The sequence below is a fragment of the Ciconia boyciana genome, chromosome 16 (genome assembly GCF_034638445.1).
Source record: "Ciconia boyciana chromosome 16, ASM3463844v1, whole genome shotgun sequence".
Lineage (NCBI taxonomy): Eukaryota > Metazoa > Chordata > Aves > Ciconiiformes > Ciconiidae > Ciconia > Ciconia boyciana.
The window spans coordinates 4,536,879-4,560,178 of NC_132949.1; the positions used below are offsets into that span (position 1 = coordinate 4,536,879).

At 36.7% G+C, this 23,300-nt stretch overlaps 1 protein-coding gene across 2 annotated transcripts in view; it reads left to right on the top strand.

Moving 5' to 3' along the window:
- ERN1 (endoplasmic reticulum to nucleus signaling 1) overlaps window positions 1-23,300 on the top strand; it is a 43,061-nt gene that overhangs the window by 3,127 nt on the left and 16,634 nt on the right. The window contains exons 2-5 of one of the 2 annotated variants that reach the window (XM_072881607.1): window positions 9,105-9,216; window positions 19,600-19,633; window positions 20,639-20,711; window positions 22,367-22,439. In XM_072881607.1, coding sequence (XP_072737708.1) covers window positions 9,105-9,216; window positions 19,600-19,633; window positions 20,639-20,711; window positions 22,367-22,439 — 292 coding nt within the window. The remainder of the gene's footprint in view (window positions 1-9,104; window positions 9,217-19,599; window positions 19,634-20,638; window positions 20,712-22,366; window positions 22,440-23,300) is intronic. The other variant, XM_072881608.1, reaches the window with a different exon arrangement.

Genomic DNA, 23,300 nt, shown 5'->3' on the forward strand with positions numbered 1-23,300 from the left:
GGCTGTTCTTGAAATGGGAAAACCCAAGCCTTAGCCAGATGTCTTTTCTTCTGTTGCGTTCTGTATCTCGGCATGAGGTGTTTGGCCAGTTAACTGATAGGCATGAAAACCTATGTGAGACGGCAGAAGGGTTTAAAGAAGACATCTTCAATCACTATGTTAATTAACATTTATGTGTTTTATTTGAGTTGCAGATCTCCTTGGTCGCTCAAAAAAATAGTATATTAGGGTTTAGGGGTTTTTTTGGGGGGGGGAATGCAAACTTGGCTTGCACACCTAAAATTATCATGGACAGCTCTGTCTTGGAGTGTGAATTCGTGTGTTTATAACTCTCCCTGTCTACTAATTTTGGTTGCTGGTGTTCTTGTGAATATTGTAATAAGTTTTGGTTTTACAGAGAGACCCAAGTCTGAAAACTTAGCTGGGAGTTTATGGTGTAGAGCACCACTCAAAGTTCAATCAAGCCAGAGGACAGTTGGAGTGGACCTCCCGTAGTTTTCAGTTTTTTCCTATTGTAGTACAAATGGGCATATGAATGAAAAGTCACTGGAACTGGGTTATAGCATTGATGAGAAATAGCTAACAAAGACACGTTGGAATTTAGTTTAAGATTAAAAGATCTGTAGATCTGATCTCACTTTAAAAAAAAGATATAATTTATTTTTTGTCAGCTCTCTTTCATATATCGACTTCATTATTACTTATACTGAAAAACTCCCTCCAGTAGTTCACTGAATTTTACAAAGAGTTTCTTCATGGCATGGTTTTATTATGCATAGTGAGTTTTAGCCTCTAGCCTGGCAATGTAATTAGAGGATAGCTGTCAAAACCAGGGTAATGAATCATACACTATCTGTGATGAATATGCCAATTGCTTGCAGTGTGTGCTAATGTTTGAAAATACTTTGCTTTGCATCCTTATTGGTTTACTGATTGTGGTTCCAGTAGCATTATGGTATAGGCCTTTTCTTATTGGGAGGAAAGTGTCTGGTGCTGTTAATGCTGAAGTTGTTTTTTAATAGTTTTTTAGTAAAATGCAAATATACAGCCGGATGTATGTCAAGCTAATTATGGAGTGAGGAAAGCAGAATTTTATCCTTGAGTGACTATATATCTTGTCAACTTTTTTGTTTGGTAAGCCAGGCATTGCCAAAGAAATTATGAGGATGTAAATTATAGTTAGCAAACCATCCATCCTTTATTATCCATCAGACCTTACAAATTAAGTTCGGTGCATATGTATTCCTACTTAAGACTCAGAAAAGAGAAAATTATTACCTGGTAACACATGGGACAGTGATTTGTTTACTAGTGAGCACTCAATTATTTCTATGAAATCAGTAACACTTCTCAGAGTCAGCAACACAGTCACACACCCAGTGTCACTATGAAGTGTTTTCCTGTTCTTTATTCATACTTGAAGATCCTCTTGTGGCATCACCCCCACAGCAAAACATATTTATAGGTTACAGACCGATAACCTCAAGGAACTGAGTGGCCTGGTTTTCTTTCTATCTGCTGTTTCCACTGACTTCAGTGGGATTTGTGCATACTCAGTGACCTGCATTTCAAAAGTACTGTTTTTAAGCAGGTAAATTAGTGGAAGAAATTATTCCTGTGGGGATCTGTTTTCTTCTAACACAATAAAACAAAACAGGGCATTGCTCTGCTACCCCTTAAAAAAATTTGAAATGTTGTGGTGAATGAAGATACTATCGTCTTTGACACTGAACTGTACCATAGACATATACAAACACACCAGAACTTGTTCTATAGCTTTCGCTGACCTTCCTTTGACTCCATGCGTGGTTGAGAATTGTTTTGAGTCATTTTGTTACTTTGATTTCTAAAACATTTTATCTAAAGATGTGGTAGATCTGGACTGAGGGGAAGATTCTTACGCTAGGGTTAACTAGTATTTATAAAGTGCATTTCTATTTCTATTTATAAAATGCTGTTGCTATTAGATAGTATATTTCTATTATAGCTTAAAAATGCTTTTTGCTAGTTAGTCCCAAATTTTAGGCTGTTATGGATTATTAGCAGTCAGCACTTTAGAGCATTTGTCAAAGTTTAACTCAATGAGAGCTTGAAAGTTATTAAAAATTGTGTTTTGAATTAAATTATTAAAAATTAACTCTAAAGCAGTCCTCAAATAATTTCAAAATAATGTAAATCCTTCACTTAACATCACTGTTGGGGTGGAAGATTTTTATGAGTACAGACTGTCAAGGCAGGGGAAGCTCTCACTGAATTCCAAAGAGGGTAGTTGTTAAAATATACATTATTGCAGTTTCAGATAAAATAAAAGAAGACCCAAACCACGTTTTCCTTCGGTCTCATTTTCTCTGTTCACTAAATTAAGTTCTTTTTGCTTAGCTGTTTCATGTCCTGACATATTTTTCTTGTATTCAATTGTTGTATCTCCTCAAAAATAAAATTGCAGTGTGAAATAAAAATCTATTTTAGAACAGCATTGTATCACAAGAGTTGAGACCACACCCCTGCAGGGAGGACAGTATCTGTGTATACCAGTATTTATAAAGAGTCTGTCTCAGGACTGAGATTATTACGGGTTCTTGTGGTGGAGAATGCTCTTAGATACTTCACACAAAAATGAAAACAAGTTTGGCTTGTACATACAGGTTTTTATAATTTTCATAGCTTTTCATAACAGTGCTAATTCCAGGCTTTAATTAATCCATTAATCAATTAATTATAAAGCTTTGTGTTCAAAATAAAGTCTATTGAGTATTTGCAACCTTGATACTGCAGTCTCTAGCCACTGATAAGAGTCACTAATAAAATCAAGAGGAAGTGTTTTTTATTTCTGAGTCTGGGTGAAACACAGGTAATTATTTAAATAATCTGTTCATTTTTATGTCTATTGTTTTATGCAATTAGAAAGAATAAAACCTTGTTTCCATATTATTATACAAATTTCCTAACCTTTTCTCCAAGTGATTACTGCATATATTGGTAAAAATAAATTAGCAATATCGCATTGCAAAGTCTACAGACTCATCTGTTTTTTTTTAATTTAGGCCATAAGCTCCAGCAGTGTCAGTGTATTACTCAGCTGGTTAATGTCAACTGCATGATATCGTATGCTTTGAAAAGCATGAGTGAATGGAAGATTTTTAATATATGGTATTTTATGTATTTTATCTGCGTGCAAATACAACATTAGAAGTAAAGGAAGAGCTATTGAAATTTGCCCTATATTCAGTCTTTCACTCAAAGAAGATGGTATCTTTGACATACTGGGTTGCAATGACCACATCAATGCGACTTTGATGGCTAAATATAAGAAAGCCCTTCAAAAGCAGTAAAACTTAAACGCAGACTTATGGGGGAGGTGAAGGAAAGCATTAGAAAAAAGTGGTATTAAGATAAAGTCAGTTTGAGTGGAGAACATGAGCTTAGCAGGAGCAGCGATGCTGCATAACTGTATTTTGAAGAAAAAAGATGCATGCATGTGGCAGAATCCTTTTGTCAGTGAAGTCTGTGTACCTCCGTGCTGATTTCACTCCCAGTGAAACTGCTTGGGCAGTGAGCAGAAATGGCCCCAGAGCCCTCTGAAGAGAAGGTGATTTCTCTGGCTCAATAGACCTAATAGCCTCTTTCAGAGTACCGTTCCCTTCCGTTCCCTTGATGCTTGTGAATGCCATAAGCACTTGCCATCCCAGGAAGAGTTCACGTCTCCCTGTTAACCACAAAGTGGTGGTAGGCACCAAAAGAATGGTAGCTGGGAGTGGCTTTTTTTCCCCCAAACCAAGGATACTACACTGAAAAGCTTAAAAAAAGCTATTGTAATTTCATGATCTTAGTCATATCTGAGAACTTCCTAGGTCATTCTGCCTGTGGCAACATTCAGGTGTTCATCTGGTTTTCAGCAGAAACTTGCATGAATGACTTCAGCTATGGTTTTCGTTCTTTATCGTTCAGCTTGTAAGTGATCTGGAAGGTAGATGTACGGAAAAGTTTTCTTAGTCCTGTGACTGCAGAATGTGCAGAGGAACTTTTTGCACATTAGTACTTTCTATTCCATCCCAAGTACTAGCAACCTTCTAAAATGTCAGTAATCTGGAAGACAATATTGGTTACTGATGTTTTGATGAGAGTTTCAGAGCTCACATTTAACTCCGTAATTTCTATAGCCTTGATGCCACAACAATAGATATTCAAATGTTAAATATGAAAATGTTAAATCTACAGATCTACAACAAGTAGTGTTCCATATACTATATATTACTGATATTTGATACCCAACCATAATCATGGTGGTTATTTTACAGGGACATTTTTTGTGAAGATGATACGCTTTAGTCACTTCTCAGTGAGAAGACAGGAAGAGAACATGCTTTGTGGAGAATATACTGATTCTGTAAGATAAGAAGATAAGAAAAACTTGTGCAGAGAGTAAAAAGTAGCCTAGAAAAACAATCTTAGTCTGTATACATGGAAGATGTGGTGGATTTGCTATATGTTGTATTTTATTTGCAACTAAACCTCAATACTAGTCATTATATTCTGGGTGTCAAATTCCCACCTGCAATTTAAAGGAACTTCAGTAATTTTCACTTCCTGCCTTTAACAGTTGTCTGTTCTTGCTCAACTTACTGTGTTTCATTCTAGATGCAGTTTCACTGTATTTGTTAACTAAAATGATCAGTTTGAATAATGGATGTTTTTGGTGTATCTTTCGATAGAAGACCAAACAGAGTCATTCCAGTCTTTCAAATTAAATGCTTTTGTTCATGGAGCAGGTTTAGGGTAGATAAGTCTTCATGAAGAAACAGGTATTTCTTGTGTTTCCTGTGGTGTATAATGTACAGGACTTACACCGTATACATTGTTGTATTGAAATATTGCCTAAAAATGTTTTCTGCCTTATCTATGAATCTGATAGAAGAAGAATTAAATTCTCTGGAATAGGGATTTTTTGTGAGTACAGCTGCAGTGAAAATAACATTTGTTTGGTATGAGAAAGCTGAAAAGTGCTTGTCAAAAGTCTAGGTAAAAAACAGTTCATAAGAAGTTGTTCAAATTTCGCAGTTCATTGTGATTTCTTCTTTGAACTTGCACAGATAGGCACTTTAAACAGTGACCTGCTGTCTGATGTTGGGCAACATCTGACAGTTGAGAATGATGGTTAATTAAATGCAGTTAACCTGATGGGCACGGTTTCTTTGTGCAATTAGTTGAAATTCAGAGCTGGAATATTCATTCAGTGTCTTTGGTTCATGTTTTTTGTTTCGTTTTGTTTCTATTTTTTAAGCCCAGAGCCCTCCAGACAGCTTTATGCAACTGAGGCTTTCAAGTTATTTCATTTATTACAAAGCTTCTCAGGTAATATTGAAAGAAATCAAATAACCGTTACATCCTATCTAAAACAAAAGCCTGGAAATTTTGTGTGTGTGTGTGTGCATTAAGTATATATTAGCTTAAAAGTAAACTAGCTTTTCAACATTTTTGTGTATAGGAGGAAGAAATTCCTTACCTGTCATGAATCACTGTTAACCAGAATTGTTTGGGCCTTTTTTTTTGGTAAAATGTGTTGAGATCTTCAAGTGAAAATTAATATATGAGTGCAAAATGTTACTGCACAGACGTTAATTTGGAATAAATTTTGACCACCATCCATTGCTTCTTTTCATCACAACATTGTTTCCACTAAATTTTGAAATTTTTGCCCTTTCTTAATATCTTGAAACCAGACTGATTAGTAATGACTTCATGAGCATCTCTGGGCTAGTATGTGGCTATACATATACATATGTTTTTTAGGATGACTGCTGTCAGTTATGTCTCAAGATCTAACCCCTATACAAAATGAGTATCAGAAGTTAGCTGGCATTTTGTGTAATGTCACACATTAGGGTGTTCCCCCACCATTACCTGGGTGGAGGAGAGGTGGATTTGGTTCCCTGGGAAGGAAAAACAAATAGACAGTTCCCTATTCTGTTAATCCCAATTGTTTGTTGAATATTAAAGCAAACCAGAAAGCTAGGATGATTGTGGTGAAATTTAATGTCCTTAATTTATGAATGACAGACTCTGAGAGCCAGAGAAAGAAGTCAGAATTGAGCTCCACTGCATCAGTAATGCCATAAAAGGAATTCGGAGAGACTGAAAATAAAATCATAAACATATATTACTGGAGTCACCCAAAGAAGAAGTAACTCTATGGAGAAAATGTTCTAAGATATGGAGGATTTCCTAATAGTTGTTCCTACTGCTGGTACCCTATTGAATTGAGATGTCTTTTCATGCTTAAATAGCTTACACATGGTGAGATCAGTTCAATCTGCAAGTCTTCTAGCTTTTCTGAGCTCAAAAGCAGTTTGGTCTTCAAAGGGAAAAAAACGTGTTCAAACGCAGGGTTTTTTTCACCGTCCTGGTATTCCTTGAACTGGTATCTTTTTGGGGCCACATCACAACCCACTCATAAAATATTAATATTATAACTCTGCATTCGTGCCACTGTCGTTCATTTCCTCACACCAATGATAAGAGTGAGGGAATTTGTCAGTTGGATGCAAGACGACATCTTAGAAGTGAGGAGCACTGACGTTACTCAGTTATTGCCCCACTTGCTCATTAGTGTTCCAGGTTAGGAAGATTAGTTACTATAATTCTTAGATTATTACAATTTTGTACAGGAAGCAGTTCTTTATTTGCAAAGAAGCTGTATCTTTTGCATAAAAGCAGCTATAAAGATATCTAGAATGCAGCCCCGAGCTTCCCTTCTTGTTTTTGTTCAAGCATAGTTTTATGCAAGCAGCTAGGCAATGACGGATTTAAAAAGTAAATCTTGGGGAGGCAGACTGAGCCTCACAATTAGATGGCTTTCAGCCCCAAATAGATGTGATAATGGAGTGTGGGTTGTGTCTTCCCCTTCTGGTTACAGAATCAGTGGATCTGGCTTGTTAAATGCTTTTTTAAGGAAGATCGGAAGACTGGACTAGATGATTATAAATCAACTACACAATCCTAAGTTGTTTTGGGAGTTCATGTACAAAAAGACATAAGGGGCAAAATTTTCATGAATTACTTTGATACAGTGGCTACAATAGTTTGCTTTAACAAAAGTAATAATACAAAAGAATGAGAACTCATAACTCTACAATACAGCTTCTCTTTGCTTTTACATATAAATCAGGTTGTTAGGCTAGAAAGATACTCTAAGTTCAGTTCTCATTACTAACATCTCGAGCTGCATATTTTAGAGGCCAGCATGAGAGGAACTGTTATTCAGTGTCCCTGTTTGAACAAACATTGCAGAGTTTGATTCCAGATGCAGTTGTAAATATTTTATTTAAGTGCAGATGGTAAATATTTTATTTAAGTGCAGATGTCTGCACAGCCTGCATAATTTAACTACGTCAGATAATGAAAATTATATTTATGTGTTAAGATACGTCTCCTTTTTTTCTGGACTTCCAGCAGTTATTGCTGATCTATGGTTTGTGTATTGTTGATTTGTACTTTCATTTTTTCTGCACTGTGTACTTTACAATTGTCTGCTCCAGCTGCTTTCATTATGAGCAGAAAGAAGCATGTATAATATTTGTAGGTGTGACCTGAAAGTTGGCTAGTTATTACTTTATTATATTATCCTTTTAGCTTTATGCTTTACCTGAAAGTCTAATGCTTTAGTTGAGTTGGACTAAAAATGTATAGTTTCCCAAAGAAAGTTACTCCTATATCCATGCATTTTAATTTGGCAATTGTGTATTTTGCTTTGCAATAATTCTAACATGACTGATAATTGTTTTTTACAATTTAAGTCATTGAAGGCATTATTAATTATGTAAAATGCATACACTTTCATTTCATGAACTGTGGTAGGTTAAGAATTATATTTAACTGTGAAACTTCCTAAACATGGCAGGTGGCACGCAGATGAGCAATGCAGATACAGTCTACAAATGACAAGTTACTTGAGCAATAACTTGAGACTTGATAAATGGAAACAGGTCAGTTGTAGGGTGCATGGGATCATCTTTAGGCAGGAAGAGAAGAGTAGACATTAAATGAACATGTTTTTTCTGCTTTGTGTGATGAAACACTTTGGACTTAGCCTCGCTGTTCCCGCAACAACTACATAGTTCAGAGTCCTCGATGTTTGTTTGATGCCCTTTTAATAAAATTACATGCTCTGCAATAGCCAGGCTCAAAAGCTGCTTGTGCTGTAGGAATAACAGCAGGCACCAAACAGCTCTGTACCCATACACGTAAATACGGAGTGACACGTCCCCAGTGGCAGAATGATTAGAACATCAAACTGAGGTTTGAATCCTGCAGCCAACTGCTTTCTAGGAGATGTCTGTGGATGTGTTAATACATATGGACTTTCTTAAGCAGTGTTATTTACTACCTACTGCAGAAATACAGTATTGGGAGACATGAGGTACAAAAACACAACTAAGAGGCTCAACAGTATGGATCTCCTCTAGCCTTTAAGCTGCATCTATCCTAAATATTTTGCCCTTGCTCAGAGACAGCCTACATGCTTGCAGCATCAGCCTGTGTCTCAGCTGCAGTCAGCCCCGTAGAATATTGATCATCTTTCAGTTTTATTTATCCGTGTTCCACCCAGCCAATATCTTTTCATCTCTACTGCACTAAATCTTGGCAAAAGTACGTTCTATTTACTTGGTATTAGCAGGGCTTTGACATTAACACTTAGGTTCTCTGAGCTGCTTTGAAATTCCTTACCCTAGCTATCTTATTGCATAGTCTTTGTATCAATTCTTTCCTAGATCAACTCTGTGTCTGGTTTTTCCTAACTCTGGTATAAGAAGACTTTGATATAAAATTGAAAATGGAGGTTGAGTTGTAGATAGATGGTTCATGTAAAGCATCTCCCAGTTTGTCTCTAGGGGAGCTTAACACAGTAAGCAGTTCCATAACAGTGACAGCAAAAAAAACCCCACCAAAAACCCTAACCCAAAACACTGAATTCAAAGGGACAAGAAAGTTGTCCAGTCTCTGCGATTAAAAAGAAGGATGATGTTCTAGGCAATGTACTATATGACAGTTACGAGTAAACTCTGTAGTAAATAATTACATTTAGTGTATGGGGTTTTCTTTTCCAGAACACCAGCTCAGTAACTGTGCCAGAAACCCTGTTGTTTGTTTCAACTCTTGATGGAAGTTTGCATGCTGTCAGCAAGAGGACGGGAGCAATCAAGTGGACTTTAAAAGAAGGTGAGTAGGAGGTGTCCTGATGCCCTCTACTCAGGAACAGTAGTAAAAGTCAAATCAGTTGATAATTCAAACTGTTGTAGGGCCTGGTAAATACTTCATTTTCTTTCTTATTTCTGCTCTTGCTCCAGAATTCAGCTACAGTGTTTCTGGAGTCATATTCATCTTCATATTTTCACTTGCAGATCTTTTCCAGGTTTATGGGCGCTTTTTTTGCCAGAATGTTTAAGCTGTAGTGGTATAATTGGTAGGTATCATGTTTTATGGGAATTAGCGCAATATAAGCAAGCATAGAACAGAACAGATGTCAAATGATAGCATCAGCTGGTGGAACTGGTGGCAAAGGGTTTGCATGATTCTGTCTCTGGAATACCCTACATTCACTAGTGCAGTGGATATCGTGCAAACCTCTGGTCTTTTTTTCTATAATAGATGTTTAGGGACAGCACAGTTTTTTAAATGAAAGAACTGCACTTGTGTAAAGAAATCTAACATTGCTCAGTGACTGGAAGTGATTTTGTTATTTTAATTACTGATCAGACATAGCTCTTTCTGTCTTCATAAAAATTCAGTATTTAATACAAATTTGTTTTAGTGGGACTCTGATTACATATGGTAGAAGTGATAGTAGCACTTTCTCTTCACTTCGGGAAATAAATTAGAAAGCAGGTCAAATGGAAAGGAATCACAGTGATTGCATCATTCTGTCCTCTGGTTTTAAACCTGATATCAGTTTAGTACCTGAGCTGAAATGGTAGGAAATGGATTCCACATATCTGATGTCTGCAGTACAAACCAGTTGTTCTTATTTGTGAAGCTATTCATATTTGAATGCAAATCTACCAGACAAAAAGTTAACTTCATAAATGAGCAAAGAATGCTTTTGTAGCTCCTCTTGGAGTAAAAAGAGGTGAGCAAGTATTTTCTTGAAGGATCTTGGTTAATAGGTGTGATTACATTTTCTCCCCTGTCTCCTCTTTAAATTTAGGCCTTTCCTTTCCCTGAACAGTCTTGAATAAAAAAAAGTTATCAGCCTCCTCCTTTATTGTTGCTATAGGCTACTGCGGTGTTAAGAGAAGCTTACTGGTTTTTGCTTGTCATTCAACTGACATGAGCATACAGTACATAGCCCTATCCTAGAAGGGTATCGTAACTGGCATTTGTTTGCAGCCAGACTTAGTAAATGGCAAGAGGTTTATTGAGGAAGAAATTAAGGCACTTTGGTAATGAAAAGGATCCTGGTCAGAGTGTGTTGCTCAAGGAAAAAAAAAAAATTGTTGCAAAACTATTGTTGGTATAGTAGAACTGCCCGACTGGATAATCTAGTTTTATAGGACTTCTTTTTTTTCTCTCTGTTGCTAACTATGTATTATTCTGCATCTTATGTACATGAGATATGTTCAGCTGCTTTTTGCAAACCACTTATTGCCCATTAGTTTATTTCTGTGTAATAGAACAACACACAAGGGTCAATGAAAAAAAAAATTAGTGGTAGTTATCATTGTTACAAGATGCTTCATGAGTTAACTTAGTTAAGTGTACGTGGAATGAGGGCCTGTACATATAAATTGGCGAATTAATTTGTAATTGGAGGGGGTTTGTTTATTTTTGCAAAACTGTATTTGTTGGTGATCACCCTGTGGGTGGGAAGTCCAACAAAAATGAGACAGTGTTGGAAATTAATAGCCCATGAAAGTCTTTACCATCATGCTGTGCTAAATCCCTGGAGAGATTTAATAGTGCAGAATTCAGTATTAATATTAGTGTATAAACACAGTTGTTGGGTGCACTCACTCTGTCAACAATATGCTTGTATTGTTACAGAGAATTACCCAGTGGGAAGTTGCATGCATTGCAAGCAGTGTTCTTGCAGGTGCCATTTTACCCTGATTATCAGACAATGAACCATGTGTTTGTGGTTCATGTACTTTGAGAAGTTGTGGAGGTCACCTAAAGTGCTGCAGCAGCATTCATCAGGAAGGGAACATTTTATTACTGCACTTAAGCAACAAGGTATTTAACAAAGGGCAATTCATATAAATTTGATTTTCATTGGGGGGAAAAAACCAAGGCAGTGTTCATTATCAGGCAGTACTTAAACAAACATGAAAACCTTGCCATGTGTGGCTTGTTTTAATTTAGCCCTGAAGTTTATCTTAGGTATGCCGAGTAAATGAGCCAGTGGTTATCACCACAACATCATGTTTGGGTTTCCTGCCTTCACGTAGTGCTGGCAAGAAAGGCAGTCTGAATACTTGTGCTCCCCATAAAGCAGGCAAAAAAATGGATCAGTTAGTAATAGGACTGTTCAGTAATTCTGAAATAAAGCTGCATTCCCTTCAGTTATATGTAGTGAGATTGTGGACCTGTTTGCTGAGGGTGGTTAATACCTTCATTTCCTGTTGGCTTTGATGGGTTCTACTATCTGACAGCTCTCAGGATTTTTCAGTGGCCAGGTAAGTGATGCTGCTCATTCCCTGGGCTTTGGAAAGCTGGAATATGGTTGGAAAGTTTATAGAAAGAACCCACACTCCTCCTCCCCCCAAATTTTTGAGAGGCACCTTTGCTCCTGCTGTGGCCCCACAAAAGCACATTGTATTGAAAGACACTCATTTGAAAGGGTAATGAAAGGGTGTGGCACGCATTTAAGATCAGAGACTAAATAAGGCCCTTAGTGCCATCTCTGATCAGTAAAAGGAGCTGTCGGTTCTAAGTGACGGTGTGATAGGATCCCATGTTTTCTGCACTTGCCCCTAGCAAAATACTTAGTGAGCATCCTCAGTAACATTACTTAAGATTACATTTCTTCCCCCAAATTGCTGGAAATGAAACTTCTTGTGTCATTTCCTATAGATCTCTTTGAAAGGTGTAGAGGTACAGCACTGTAGGCTTGCAAAAGGTAAGAAAGTAGATAGTGATAGATATGGTGACGAGAAACCTGTTGGCAAGATGGAATCTGGAGAATGCTTTTGTCCTTAATGTCAAACTTTATATTCACAATTCTGATTTCAGTGTGAGCTTTAAAAATGTGATTTTAAGACTGTCCTGTTCCCTCGCTTCTTTGTAAAAATCATCCTGTACATCTCTGTTAACTCAAGAGCTTAGGTTAATGATCTGAATATTGAACTTTGTGAGATGTTAAGAATGTAGTGTTTCAAACTGTACTCTTGGACAGAGTATTTCTTTGTTCTTCTGACAGTCACTTCTGTGTGTCCTTCTGTACTGTTCAAAGCGATCTCTTTCTTTTCATTCACCAGCTCCTTAAAAGGTTTTCTGCTAAGAACTAATTCAAAGTAATTTGCCAGAAGAACATATAATATATACAGATTTGGGTCTAGATTTAGAGCCAGCAGAAATTTTGTTATGATCTTCAGTTCTCTGTAGCAATCAAAAAACCTGATGGCCCACAATCAATTTAAAAGGTTTTGATTTCTTATACCTTATTCAGAACCTACAGACTTCAGTGGACTAGTCACGATAAGACAACGTTTATAAAGACTGTACCTATTAATGGTATACAATTGTAGATTCTAAAGGGCAAATCTGAGATCTGTAGGTCCTGCTCTAATAACAGTGGTTATTCTCAGGCAAGAAGAAATATCTTTGTGCATAGCTGTAAATTAATAAGGATTGTCAAAACAAAACAATTGCAGAACAGTACTCTTTTCAGCAAATTCCAGAGGATAGTTTGTTAGTATCTCTAACCTAATTTACTGTAATTGCAACAGCAGGCAAGGATGACACGATTTTAAATTGGCCCGTTAGCCCAAATCTTATGGTAGGGCCTCAGGTCAGGAAACCGTTTTTTCCAGCTCATTCCAGTGGGGCACCGACTAACTCATTTGCTGTTTCAGAATCTCCCACTTCTTCTTTTCAGTCATTGGTTTTGTATGTTCTACCTAAGGGCACATTACAGTGCTGAAAATATGCAACTCTATCTTGTGCATTAAAAAAGACTTGTTTTTTGGTCAAAGGGCAAGTTTTGTCTATCATGTGTTTGAAATATGGAGAAAAGTCTAATGCATTATATTTAGCATTATGGTTATAGTTTCAAAAATTGTATATATGGCTTTTTTCCATATATGTATGCAAAATACGGGTTAGAATAGTCTGAAACGTGTCATATACTTCTGCCCACTCACAAGCAGATGATACAGGCACAAATATTTTCTGGCCACGATGCAACCAAAACTGTATTTGGGACATCTGCCTGCTGCCAGGTCAAAATCTTAATTTCAGGGAAGCGTAACTGAGCCCAATAATTTACTAAATTACTGGACAGTCATTATGTTAACAGGTTTCTAATAACTGCTGTACTTCTGAATAAAATCTTAGAGTTCTAGAATAAATCTTTATAATCTAGGATCAATGTCTTTTTAATTATTTTTTTCTTGACACAGTTATTTTACAAATCTTTTTATTAACTTGTAAAAATGAAAGCTTTTCAGTTCTTACAGGATAACGTTTCTGAAATCCCACAATGACAAGGAGAGGTATCAGCAGTCTTTTCAATGGCATTTCTATTCTACTGATGCCCTTGAACTCCCTGTGCTTGGGGGCATTAATATGCTTTGCTGAATTAATTTAATGAAGAGTATCCGTGGCAATAATTTTACTGATAGTGTGTGCATGTGCTTGTTTACACACAGGTGTGTATTCCCAGGTCAGAAATCTAAAGCTAGTTTGTATTGAATTGTAGGATTTTAATGTAGGAATTGTTAACATACTCTGCCTTAGTGGAGGCTGAAGGAAAAACAAATTGGAAGTATCTGTAGAAAACTCATTCTTCCCTCCAGCACTGGAGATATTTACAGGATGGTGTCCTGCTTCCTAGCTCACCACCCATGCTCCATAGTTGTTTTGACATCTTTGTTTTCTTGTCTAGAAAGTGGAAAGCTTTTGGACAGGATATCATACCAAAAGCTTTATGTAGGACATTGCAAGAAGTTGGCTTTTCCTCTGCTACAGGGAATGGAAGCTTAAGGGAGAGGCAGATGTATTTTTATCACAGTTTCAACACATTTTCTCTGTAAAGTTTTTGTTCCGATGCAGAATACTTACTGCTTTGTTCAGTGGTTATTATCACTCTTGTTGGTATTGGAACAGATCAGGCCTATTAGAATGACTTACCTAATTACAGGGAACTGCAGTTCAGGGAAATTTTGAAAGCAGGATTACATTATTCTAGTCTCAGCATGTTAACACTTGAGTGCTGAGCTGTTGAAGAGAAGATGCGGCCTCAGTTCTCTGACTTTTGCAAGAACTTTTTCCGTTTGACCTGTTGTGGAGTAAAAGGTGACTTCAGTTATAAGACGACTCATTCTTTTACTAGTCTGTATTCAAGCACATGAAAACTATTGTTAAGACCTGACAACAATAAATTAAACTCAAGATTATCTTTTTATCTCAGAGTGAGTTCTTATTTCAAAACAAACTTTGAAATAAAGTTGGAATATGTCCCAAACCACATGAAAGTGAATATGAAGAGTTCATTGTCTGTCTTCAGAGTATCTTTGCATAGCTACAACCTTAGTTCAAGATCATGAAAGTGTTAAGAAAATTATAAAATTTACATTGCCCCAGGGGCTATAAATATAGAGAGATGGCTCTCCACAGCTGGGCTTTCCAGCTGGATGGTGCTAGTAGTGAAAGAAGAATTCCTTTCACTTCAGAAAATAAACTCCTCCATCAGTTTGTGTTCACTCATTGTCAATAGCCTCATGCATGGAAATGACTCAGATATTGATGCTAAATGCTTTCTAACAGTTCATATACAACACTTAAATGTTGCAGGAAGCCATCAGAATAATCAGTGTTTTGGTTCATGTGCCAGTAAGTACTAAAAAAATTTCCTGCTGCTTTGTAATAACATCCTAATCTGTTCCATCTACCTCTTTTTTATCAGTGTCAGTAAATCAAATTTCAGTTACTGAGAAAACAAGTAAAAACAGGATTTTTTTCACTTCTGATGAAGCACTGTTGCTCGTGGTATTGAAGATATGATACTAAAGAAAAGTTTAAGGACTTTCTCATGAGCATGGTGCTTCTGTACAGCACACACTGAATAGCTTGGAACTTGTCATAAGGCTTTCATTCATGTCTTCTGATAACACAAGAGTGCTTCAGAAAAACGCACGACAGAAGTTGAAGAGACATTCATGTGATTTCTGGGATCATTTATTAAAGTGTAGGATACATTTGTTGATGAAATTGTTATGAGTGACATTTTTCCAACAGCTGTCAGAAATACAAGCTTGGGGGTAAGAGCTTAATGCAAGTAAATATTGCACACATATATATATGTGTGTGTGTGTTCTTTCACTATTATGGTACTACGTGTCGATAAAATCATGCAGAACTTCTCAGACCTTTGAGATAGTTGGAGCAGAGTGGAGCACTTTTTTGTTTGTAAAAGTAGATTGCCCAGTCTTAGAAAATTAAGTGAAAACAAGTTATTAGTCCAAAAATGCTGTACTGTATTATTACTATTCACTGTATTTTGGGAGCAGAAAGGGAGCTATAGGAAAGCATTACTAACCAGACTCTCCTGCAAATGTCATGGACAAACCAGGATCAGTTGCTAGAAAACATAATCTACCTTTTGAAATTCCCTATAATTGTTCAGGTGTTCCTGAGCATTCTTTGAAAAAAAAACAAACAAACAAACCTGAAATACTAATATGTTTGAGAAAATCACATTCTGTCCTGTTCTACTGTAGAGTGCATGTTGTGTTGTATCAGTAACTGCAGTTAGAAAATTTGAAACTTGATTCAGATAGTACTAGTTTTATACTGTAATTTCATATAACAACACCTCCATTTAATTCAGAGAATAAGCAGTCCTTTTATTAAAATTAAATTTAAAAGTTTCTGAAGATAATTTGGGCAAGAAACTATTTTCTTTTGCTTTGCCTAGGCTGACTAGAAACTGATTTTAAAGAAAATCTTCATTACTATACTTAAACAATATATATGCAGTCAGATATCACTTCAAAAACAAGTTATGCAGCTTTGTTATCACTAACGATCATCTGAGGAGGAGATGTTTGTAGATAGGACAGAGTTGCTCAAGAACTGTTGGTGAAGATTGCTGTTGTCTAGCAATAGTCGTCATCACCACAGACGACAGTTTATTTTTTAACAAGTAAGACACTCTCTGTGTAATCAGTTCATCAAGAGACTTGCAAAGTTTATTTGGCTTTTGCCTTAACAATGCTTGTAGCATTTGCCATTTGCATTAAATCTTACTTCAACTGAGGCAGGTGCCATTTTCTGCTGATTTATCATGCTGGGTTTTTTTCACAAAACTGTGAGAGTTTCCCTTCCCATGAAGCACTTATGATTATAAAAACTCCAGCCTGTGGTCTTTAATGTCTCTTTCTTCTTTTAGTTCATTTCACCTAGACTTGTGGATGCATGGAGTATATAAACTTTATGTCTGTTTGCTTTTAGTCGTTCAACCCAGCAGTTCAGCTCCAGAGCTGAACCACTTTATATAATGGTCAGCTAATACTTTTTTCTTTATTACTTTTCTTTAGTAATGGAGAGATGATGATGTAAGTCACCATGTGTTGCATTAGACATTGTAAAGCTTGTGGAATACTTGAAGCAAACACTGAGAAATAATTGGCATATAATCAACCATAAGTTTGGAGCGGGGGGCTCCCTCCCAACATATCCTGAAACCAGTTTCTTCACACAAGGGATAGAAATGAATTGCTTGATGTAGTTAATGGAATAAAGGTCTGACTAAGCAGTGTGGTCTGTAGAGACAGATATATAACAATCCATCACTTAGCTCCTTTGTTTGAATGTTAATTATTCTTAGGCCCTTTTGATGTGTACTTGGGTTCTCAATAAATTAAATGGAGTTTATGATATAACGTGGAGCTCTACACTTGCATAGCACTCCCGTCTTACATCAATGAACAGTGGTAATGGTGATAATTCACCACTAAGAGAAAAATTGCTCAAGATAGGTGCTCTTGCTATACATCTTCTATGACTACATGTCAGTGCCTTGGACTGTTAAGAGTATCAGCTAAATTATCTCAGCGTTTTTCCTGCCCTATGTATGAGGCTCCAAGTATAAGCTAACATGACTAGGCAGTGTCTGTGCCCTCCTGTGGGTTTCTTCCCAGAGCTGGCACACAGCTCTGCAGGTCTACAGGGGTCCCTGCATTAGAGGGGATTTGCTGTGATGTGGAGGGAGACTGTGTTTGATGCTGTTCTTGCCAATGCGGGAGATGCCAGTGCAGTAGTGAGTAACCATGTGATGTGGGAGATAGGTAAAGCATGAAACTGGACAAGTCTGCTCACTGGGCAGTGAGTTTGCTAGGCGTAGTGTGATTCAGTGCTTGAGTAGAGCACTGCTCCCTCTCCAGTTAATTGGGTTGTTCCCAGAAGCTTAATATGCTTTTGAGTAGTTTATTCTGACAGGTTTGAGGATGTATCTGGAACACTTTTTTAGGCTTAAAGAGGAAAAAAAAAAGAAAAATATGTAGTTATGTTTTGAACAAAGCTGCTGTGAGAGTGTTTACTATTGTAAAAAAAATGGATGAAAATAAACATAGCTTTACTGGTATTCCTCATATTATGCTTTCTTTCTGTCTTTGATATTATATGTGTATCTTTGGTGACTACTGTTTTCAGCTGCATTGCTGTTACAGAGCTGTTTGGGTAGGGGTTTCTTATATTTTTTTAATCTGTTATATAAAAATGAAGGGACATGCTTCTAGGCTGTTATCATCAAACCCAGCATTTTGTGTGGTGCAATATACTGTGGAGTGGTAGAGACTTTGTAAGACCCATGTAATGAACCCTGAATTTCTTGTTCTTGTCTTGCTTAGCTCTGCAAATACCACAGTACACTCAAGCTGTCCAGAATCTGTGCCAGTTTCCCAATGAAAGGCTCTCAAAACATCATTGTTTTTGTTCTTTCTTCCTTCCTGTAGCATCATGGTGTTTGCATGGAGACAGAACAGGTGAAAAAACAGTATTTGTTTGCTTGGTCATCTTTCATCTTCTTAGTCAGGCTTATTCTAGTGTAATGGTTTGATTTCCCCTGCAGAAATAAAGATACCTTGCATCCTCTTGACGTCTGGTTACTTTCTGCCAATATACCCGTAAATAAGCACACGTTTGTCTTGGAAATTGTAAAGTACGTCTTACAAATCTGGGAACTTTTGTGGTTTTGACATCAGGATTGAAAATCCCATGGTTCAGGATTTTCTGAGGCCTCAGATAGTAATTTTGAGGTCACCTCACCTTACATTAAAATCAAATTATTGTTCTTAATTTACCTTTTAATATGTAAGGATTTAGATTTAGCATTGTCAGTTTTTATTTCGTAACTTCTTTTTGTTGATGAAAGCTAAACTGTGATTCTGATCATTCAAAATACCAACTACTGTGAGGTTGTTTCCAAACCTTTTGATTTTTATGTAATGTGGATTCTTGGATAAATTTTAGTGGGGAGATTATTTAAGTGAAAAAAATCAGTTTGAGGTAATTTTGTATAGCCCTTGGCAGACTTCTGTTTTGTTTTTTTTTATTTCAGTGACTTGCTCATCACAGAGGTTTTATCTTGGAGTAGGAAGTGGAGCTAAGTTTTTTATGACTTGCATCAGAGTCTTGCTTTTAAGTCATTGGCAGTCTTCCGGTTCATTTCAGTAGGTGTAGCGCTAGGCTTTCAATTTGTATGTTGCATTTGAAATTAAATGTTGAGTTGGCTAGAAAGCATTTGCTTACCTGCCTGATACACAAGGTATGCGAGACACAAAGTAGCAAAAGTTCATAAAATACAGATTAAAAAATATCAAGATACGTACTTTTGTATCCCTGTTCTCACAGTGCCTGCAAAGCTTCCATTAGCTGTGGCTTGTTTTTAAGATTGGTTGTTGAAGCCTGCACAGTGAAGGCAGTTGCTGCAAGTTATGGTAAGCTGCCTCCTGGGCAGCCAGTGCCCAGCGATTGCACATATGTATTGAAAGCAAGAGTTTTTATTAACATGTATACAGGCAGTTCTAACAGACTATATGCTCTATCCAAGTGAGAAATAAGGAGAAAACTCAAGCTACAATACAGTACTGCTATCTTCTCCGAGTCTCCTCCCAGGGACAGCTGGGGAGTAGTGTGGATAAAACTGAGCAAAGGACTTCAGAAGGTTTAAAACTTCTCAGGTGCTTTGTACTTTCCCATTTTACAAACCTAGTTTCACAACCAAACAGGAGATCGCTGAGGCTGCCGAGATGGCCCCTTTCAAACTCCGTGCATCAGCCTTTCAAAAAGGAGCAAGTTGTTGGAGGCCTGTCTTAATCATGTATCTAGTGAGTTTAAGGAATTGAATTGCCAGTATTATGACTTTCTCTTTTTCTGTTTATGCAGATCCTGTACTCCAGGTGCCAATACATGTGGAAGAGTAAGTCTGTTTCCTTATCTCATTTACTGCTTGTTTGATTTTCACTGACATCTTGAAATTTGGTTTAATTTGAACCAAAATTATCTATGTTCTAGAAAAGTTGCATACCTTGCATAAGTCAATTTAAGGTGGTTTAGAGAGCAGATACAGAATGGATATAATTAGCTACATATAATTCTCTTATTTGTAGCGCTAAGAAGAAACGTCCTGTCTGCAGACTGTTCTCTCAAGCCCTTGCTCAGGTTTAGAGATCAAGTGTGCTAACTGTGCTAGAATCTTAATTGAGCGGCTTTGAAAATGACACAAACAGCTAGGGAGTGATCTCTGGGGTTTGTACTTCTTATTCTCTTCAAATAAAAGACTAAAAGTAGTGAAGCATAGGAAACTCCAACCACCACTACTACCAGAATCTTCAGATGAAACCCTCAAGCTGTTACTTCAGAGTAGTTCCTCCAGCAAAGCAATCTCACATTTAACTAGAAAATTTGGGGCTTTAACTTTATGTCTCTGAAGTCAGTGGTAACATCCTTTCTTTTTTGTGGTTTGTTTTTGATGTTGGGGTTTGTTTGGGTTTTTTGTAGTTTGGGTGGGGGGTTGCCTTTACCTCTCAAATTTACTTAGTTCTGGCAACTCTTTTATTGTTCCTTGCCTTCCTTATGCTCTCTGTTTTTGTTTATTTGTTTGGTTTGTTTTTAATTCTGTGGCATTTTAAAAGCATATAGAACTTGTTTAAAAGCTTTCACCCAGGTGATTGCCTGCCACATTTGGATCTTTGAATTTTCAAATGTATTAGTAATCTTATGTTATATCAGTTCTGAAACTTTTTTTATATTTTCTCATTTTCACAGTTAATAAATGAAACTTCAAAAAATGGATAATACAAAGTAAAAAACTTAATGTCAGATGAACTTCTCTGTAAAGCCAGTACTGACCACATTTGCTTTCCTGTTCTCTGAGGAGCACAGTACTTTTTTTTATTATTTATAATTGCTGCTTAAATCCTAGGCCAGCATTTCTTCCAGACCCAAATGATGGCAGTTTGTATACGCTTGGTGGCAAGAATAGTGAAGGCTTGACTGTAAGTATATTTTTTAAAATTCTCTGATAAGTTTTAGAAAAGCGCCCTAATCGGACTCACATGAAGGATAAGTCCCCAAGGGAACTTTCTGCTTTCTTGACAGTACTGTAAAGTTTTGCAGGCATTTGTACTGTTTAATGGAAGTGCACCAGTTTCTTGGAAAAGCTTGATCAGACCAGCCAAAAACCAGTGTCCGCTGCCTGTGCCAATGTTAGGATACAAGTTTTTGGAATGACAGTGCCCTATGTTGTGTTGCTAGCACCTTTGCAGAGTGAAAGCATACTTTATTTTATTAGAGCAGAAAGTTGCCACCTTTCTTCTGATCATCAGGAAATAATTTCTGCTTGAAAATACCAACAACAGATATGTTTTGTCCACTTTTACTATTTTTCTGTAACTTGCTAAAATAATGATGATGATGACCAATAAAATTTCTGTTGTATTATCCAAATACTGAATAATCTCTGTATGATTTGATGGGAAAGGTGTACCCAGAATAATACAAATCAGTAATGTCACTTTCACCCAAATACTTAATTTTCTAAAACCATCAGCCAAAAGGCAGGATTAATATATGTTCTGTGCTGACACCTTTAGAAGACGTCTTTTTAAGATTTAGTAAGCAGACAAAAATGCTGAACCTTTTCAAAATAGTCACCAATCCATGTAACCCACAGATACTAGCTAATGTTTGACTTTTATTTTTAAACTTTGTAGTGATACTCAGATAAAATATTTGGCTCCCCACAAGTTTCTTTTCTCTGGCAGCTGCTGTGATTTCCCTTAAGAACTTTAATATTGTTAAATATTTTAGTATTTGCTCACCATTCCCCCCACCCCACAGTACAGCCAGATCATAACTTGCAAAATGATTCTTGGTTCTTTTCCTGGGTGAATCCAGGAAGCAGCAATCTATTTGAATCTATTCCTTTATTCTGTTAATCTCCTCCCTTTTTGAATTAAAGTAATTGAACTTTTGTTTAGAATCACTATTATAAAAGTTTTAAGCAAGAGTGGAGTAATTTTAGCATATTTAAGTAAACTTAGCAAAGGCCTGATCTTTATTGTTGGTGCAGCTTGTCCGTTACTCTTGTGACCTCATCTCAATAAAAGTCTCTTAAAACTTACTAAGGATCATCACCCATTCTGTAAGTGCAATACAGGCTTGGCAGTATCTCAAGAACTCTTCAGTCAGAGATTCATGCTTCGCCCTCTCAACAGTGTCATTTGTATGAAGATATCTGGCCTTTATAAATGTTACTGTACAGTCCTGTGGAGAACCGTTTTATACTCATTATAGGGGAGACAATTAAACCATGGTATGTTGAAGCCCAGACAGTTTATAAGTGATGATAGTAGACGTTAAAACCACAGAGTCTTGGCCTCCTAACCTCTCAGCTGCAAGTAGTTCTTCTGTTCTACATGCATTTTTCCCGTTGTAAACTCGCTGAGACAGACTTCTCTCTGCTCTGGGTTTGCAGAGCAGGGCCTTGACCTGAAATTTTGAGTTCTCAGGCACTGCAATAATACAAATAAACAATAAAAAACTGTCATTTGAGATTTCTGAAGTGTTCTGACCACCCTTTTGTATAAACAAATATGAAGACTATCACAGCAATGTGAATAAGCTTTTATTGTTGTGTTTTTTTCCCTAGAAACTTCCATTTACTATCCCAGAGCTGGTGCAGGCATCTCCCTGTCGCAGTTCAGATGGGATCCTGTACATGGGTGAGCTCAAATTTAATATCTTTTAGATTGTAATATGTTCAGTGACTACAAAATGTAGAGACTCCCAGACAGACTGCATGGAAATATGCTTTATTTTCAGTATTAATTATGGTTTTTCATTAACCTTTCTGATGATAGAAAATCTGATTAATACAGAATTCAGTTACTGTTTGAAGATTAAAAACCAACTACTTTTCCTGAAGAAGAAGATAGCTTTTCTAAGCATTGCATAGCCTGTATGGGGTTTTTTGGTTTCTTGAGATGCTATCTCTCAACAAAGTGTGACTTCTACTTAAAATCTTCTTGTGCTTATAAATGTCATTGACTGCCTGACCATTATAATTAAATAAGAAATCCCATTGCAACATGGTTAGACATCCTCCATTATCTGAGATCCGGTCCGTTCATTTATACTACAAATAATTACAAATTTATGGCTCACTGTCCTGACTTACTCTAACTGCAGATGGATTTGGGAGGAGAAAGGGAGAAGGAAGTACAGTTATTACTTATCACAACAGTAAAATGTGTGAAGAATCAGGATGGACTTTGTTGTTGTTTTGGTTTTGGTTTGTTTTTTTTTTTAAACTCCTGAAGGGCCAATACCTACTTCTGGTTCTCCACTTTGTGTCTCTCCAGTAAAAGAGTGAAAAATGTTTATTTGAAGCTTCTAAATACAACACATATGTGTTAGCATCAAATAAATATTTAAGGTCATGGCTTAGTGGGATATTTGATTTGAAATGTGTAGACCCTCACAATTTTTTTCCACCTACTGTCCTTCAACATTAGCACTTCAGTCTCCTCTTCTGCTAGCTTACAGGATCTTCTACACTCAGATCTCTGTTAGATATTATCAGT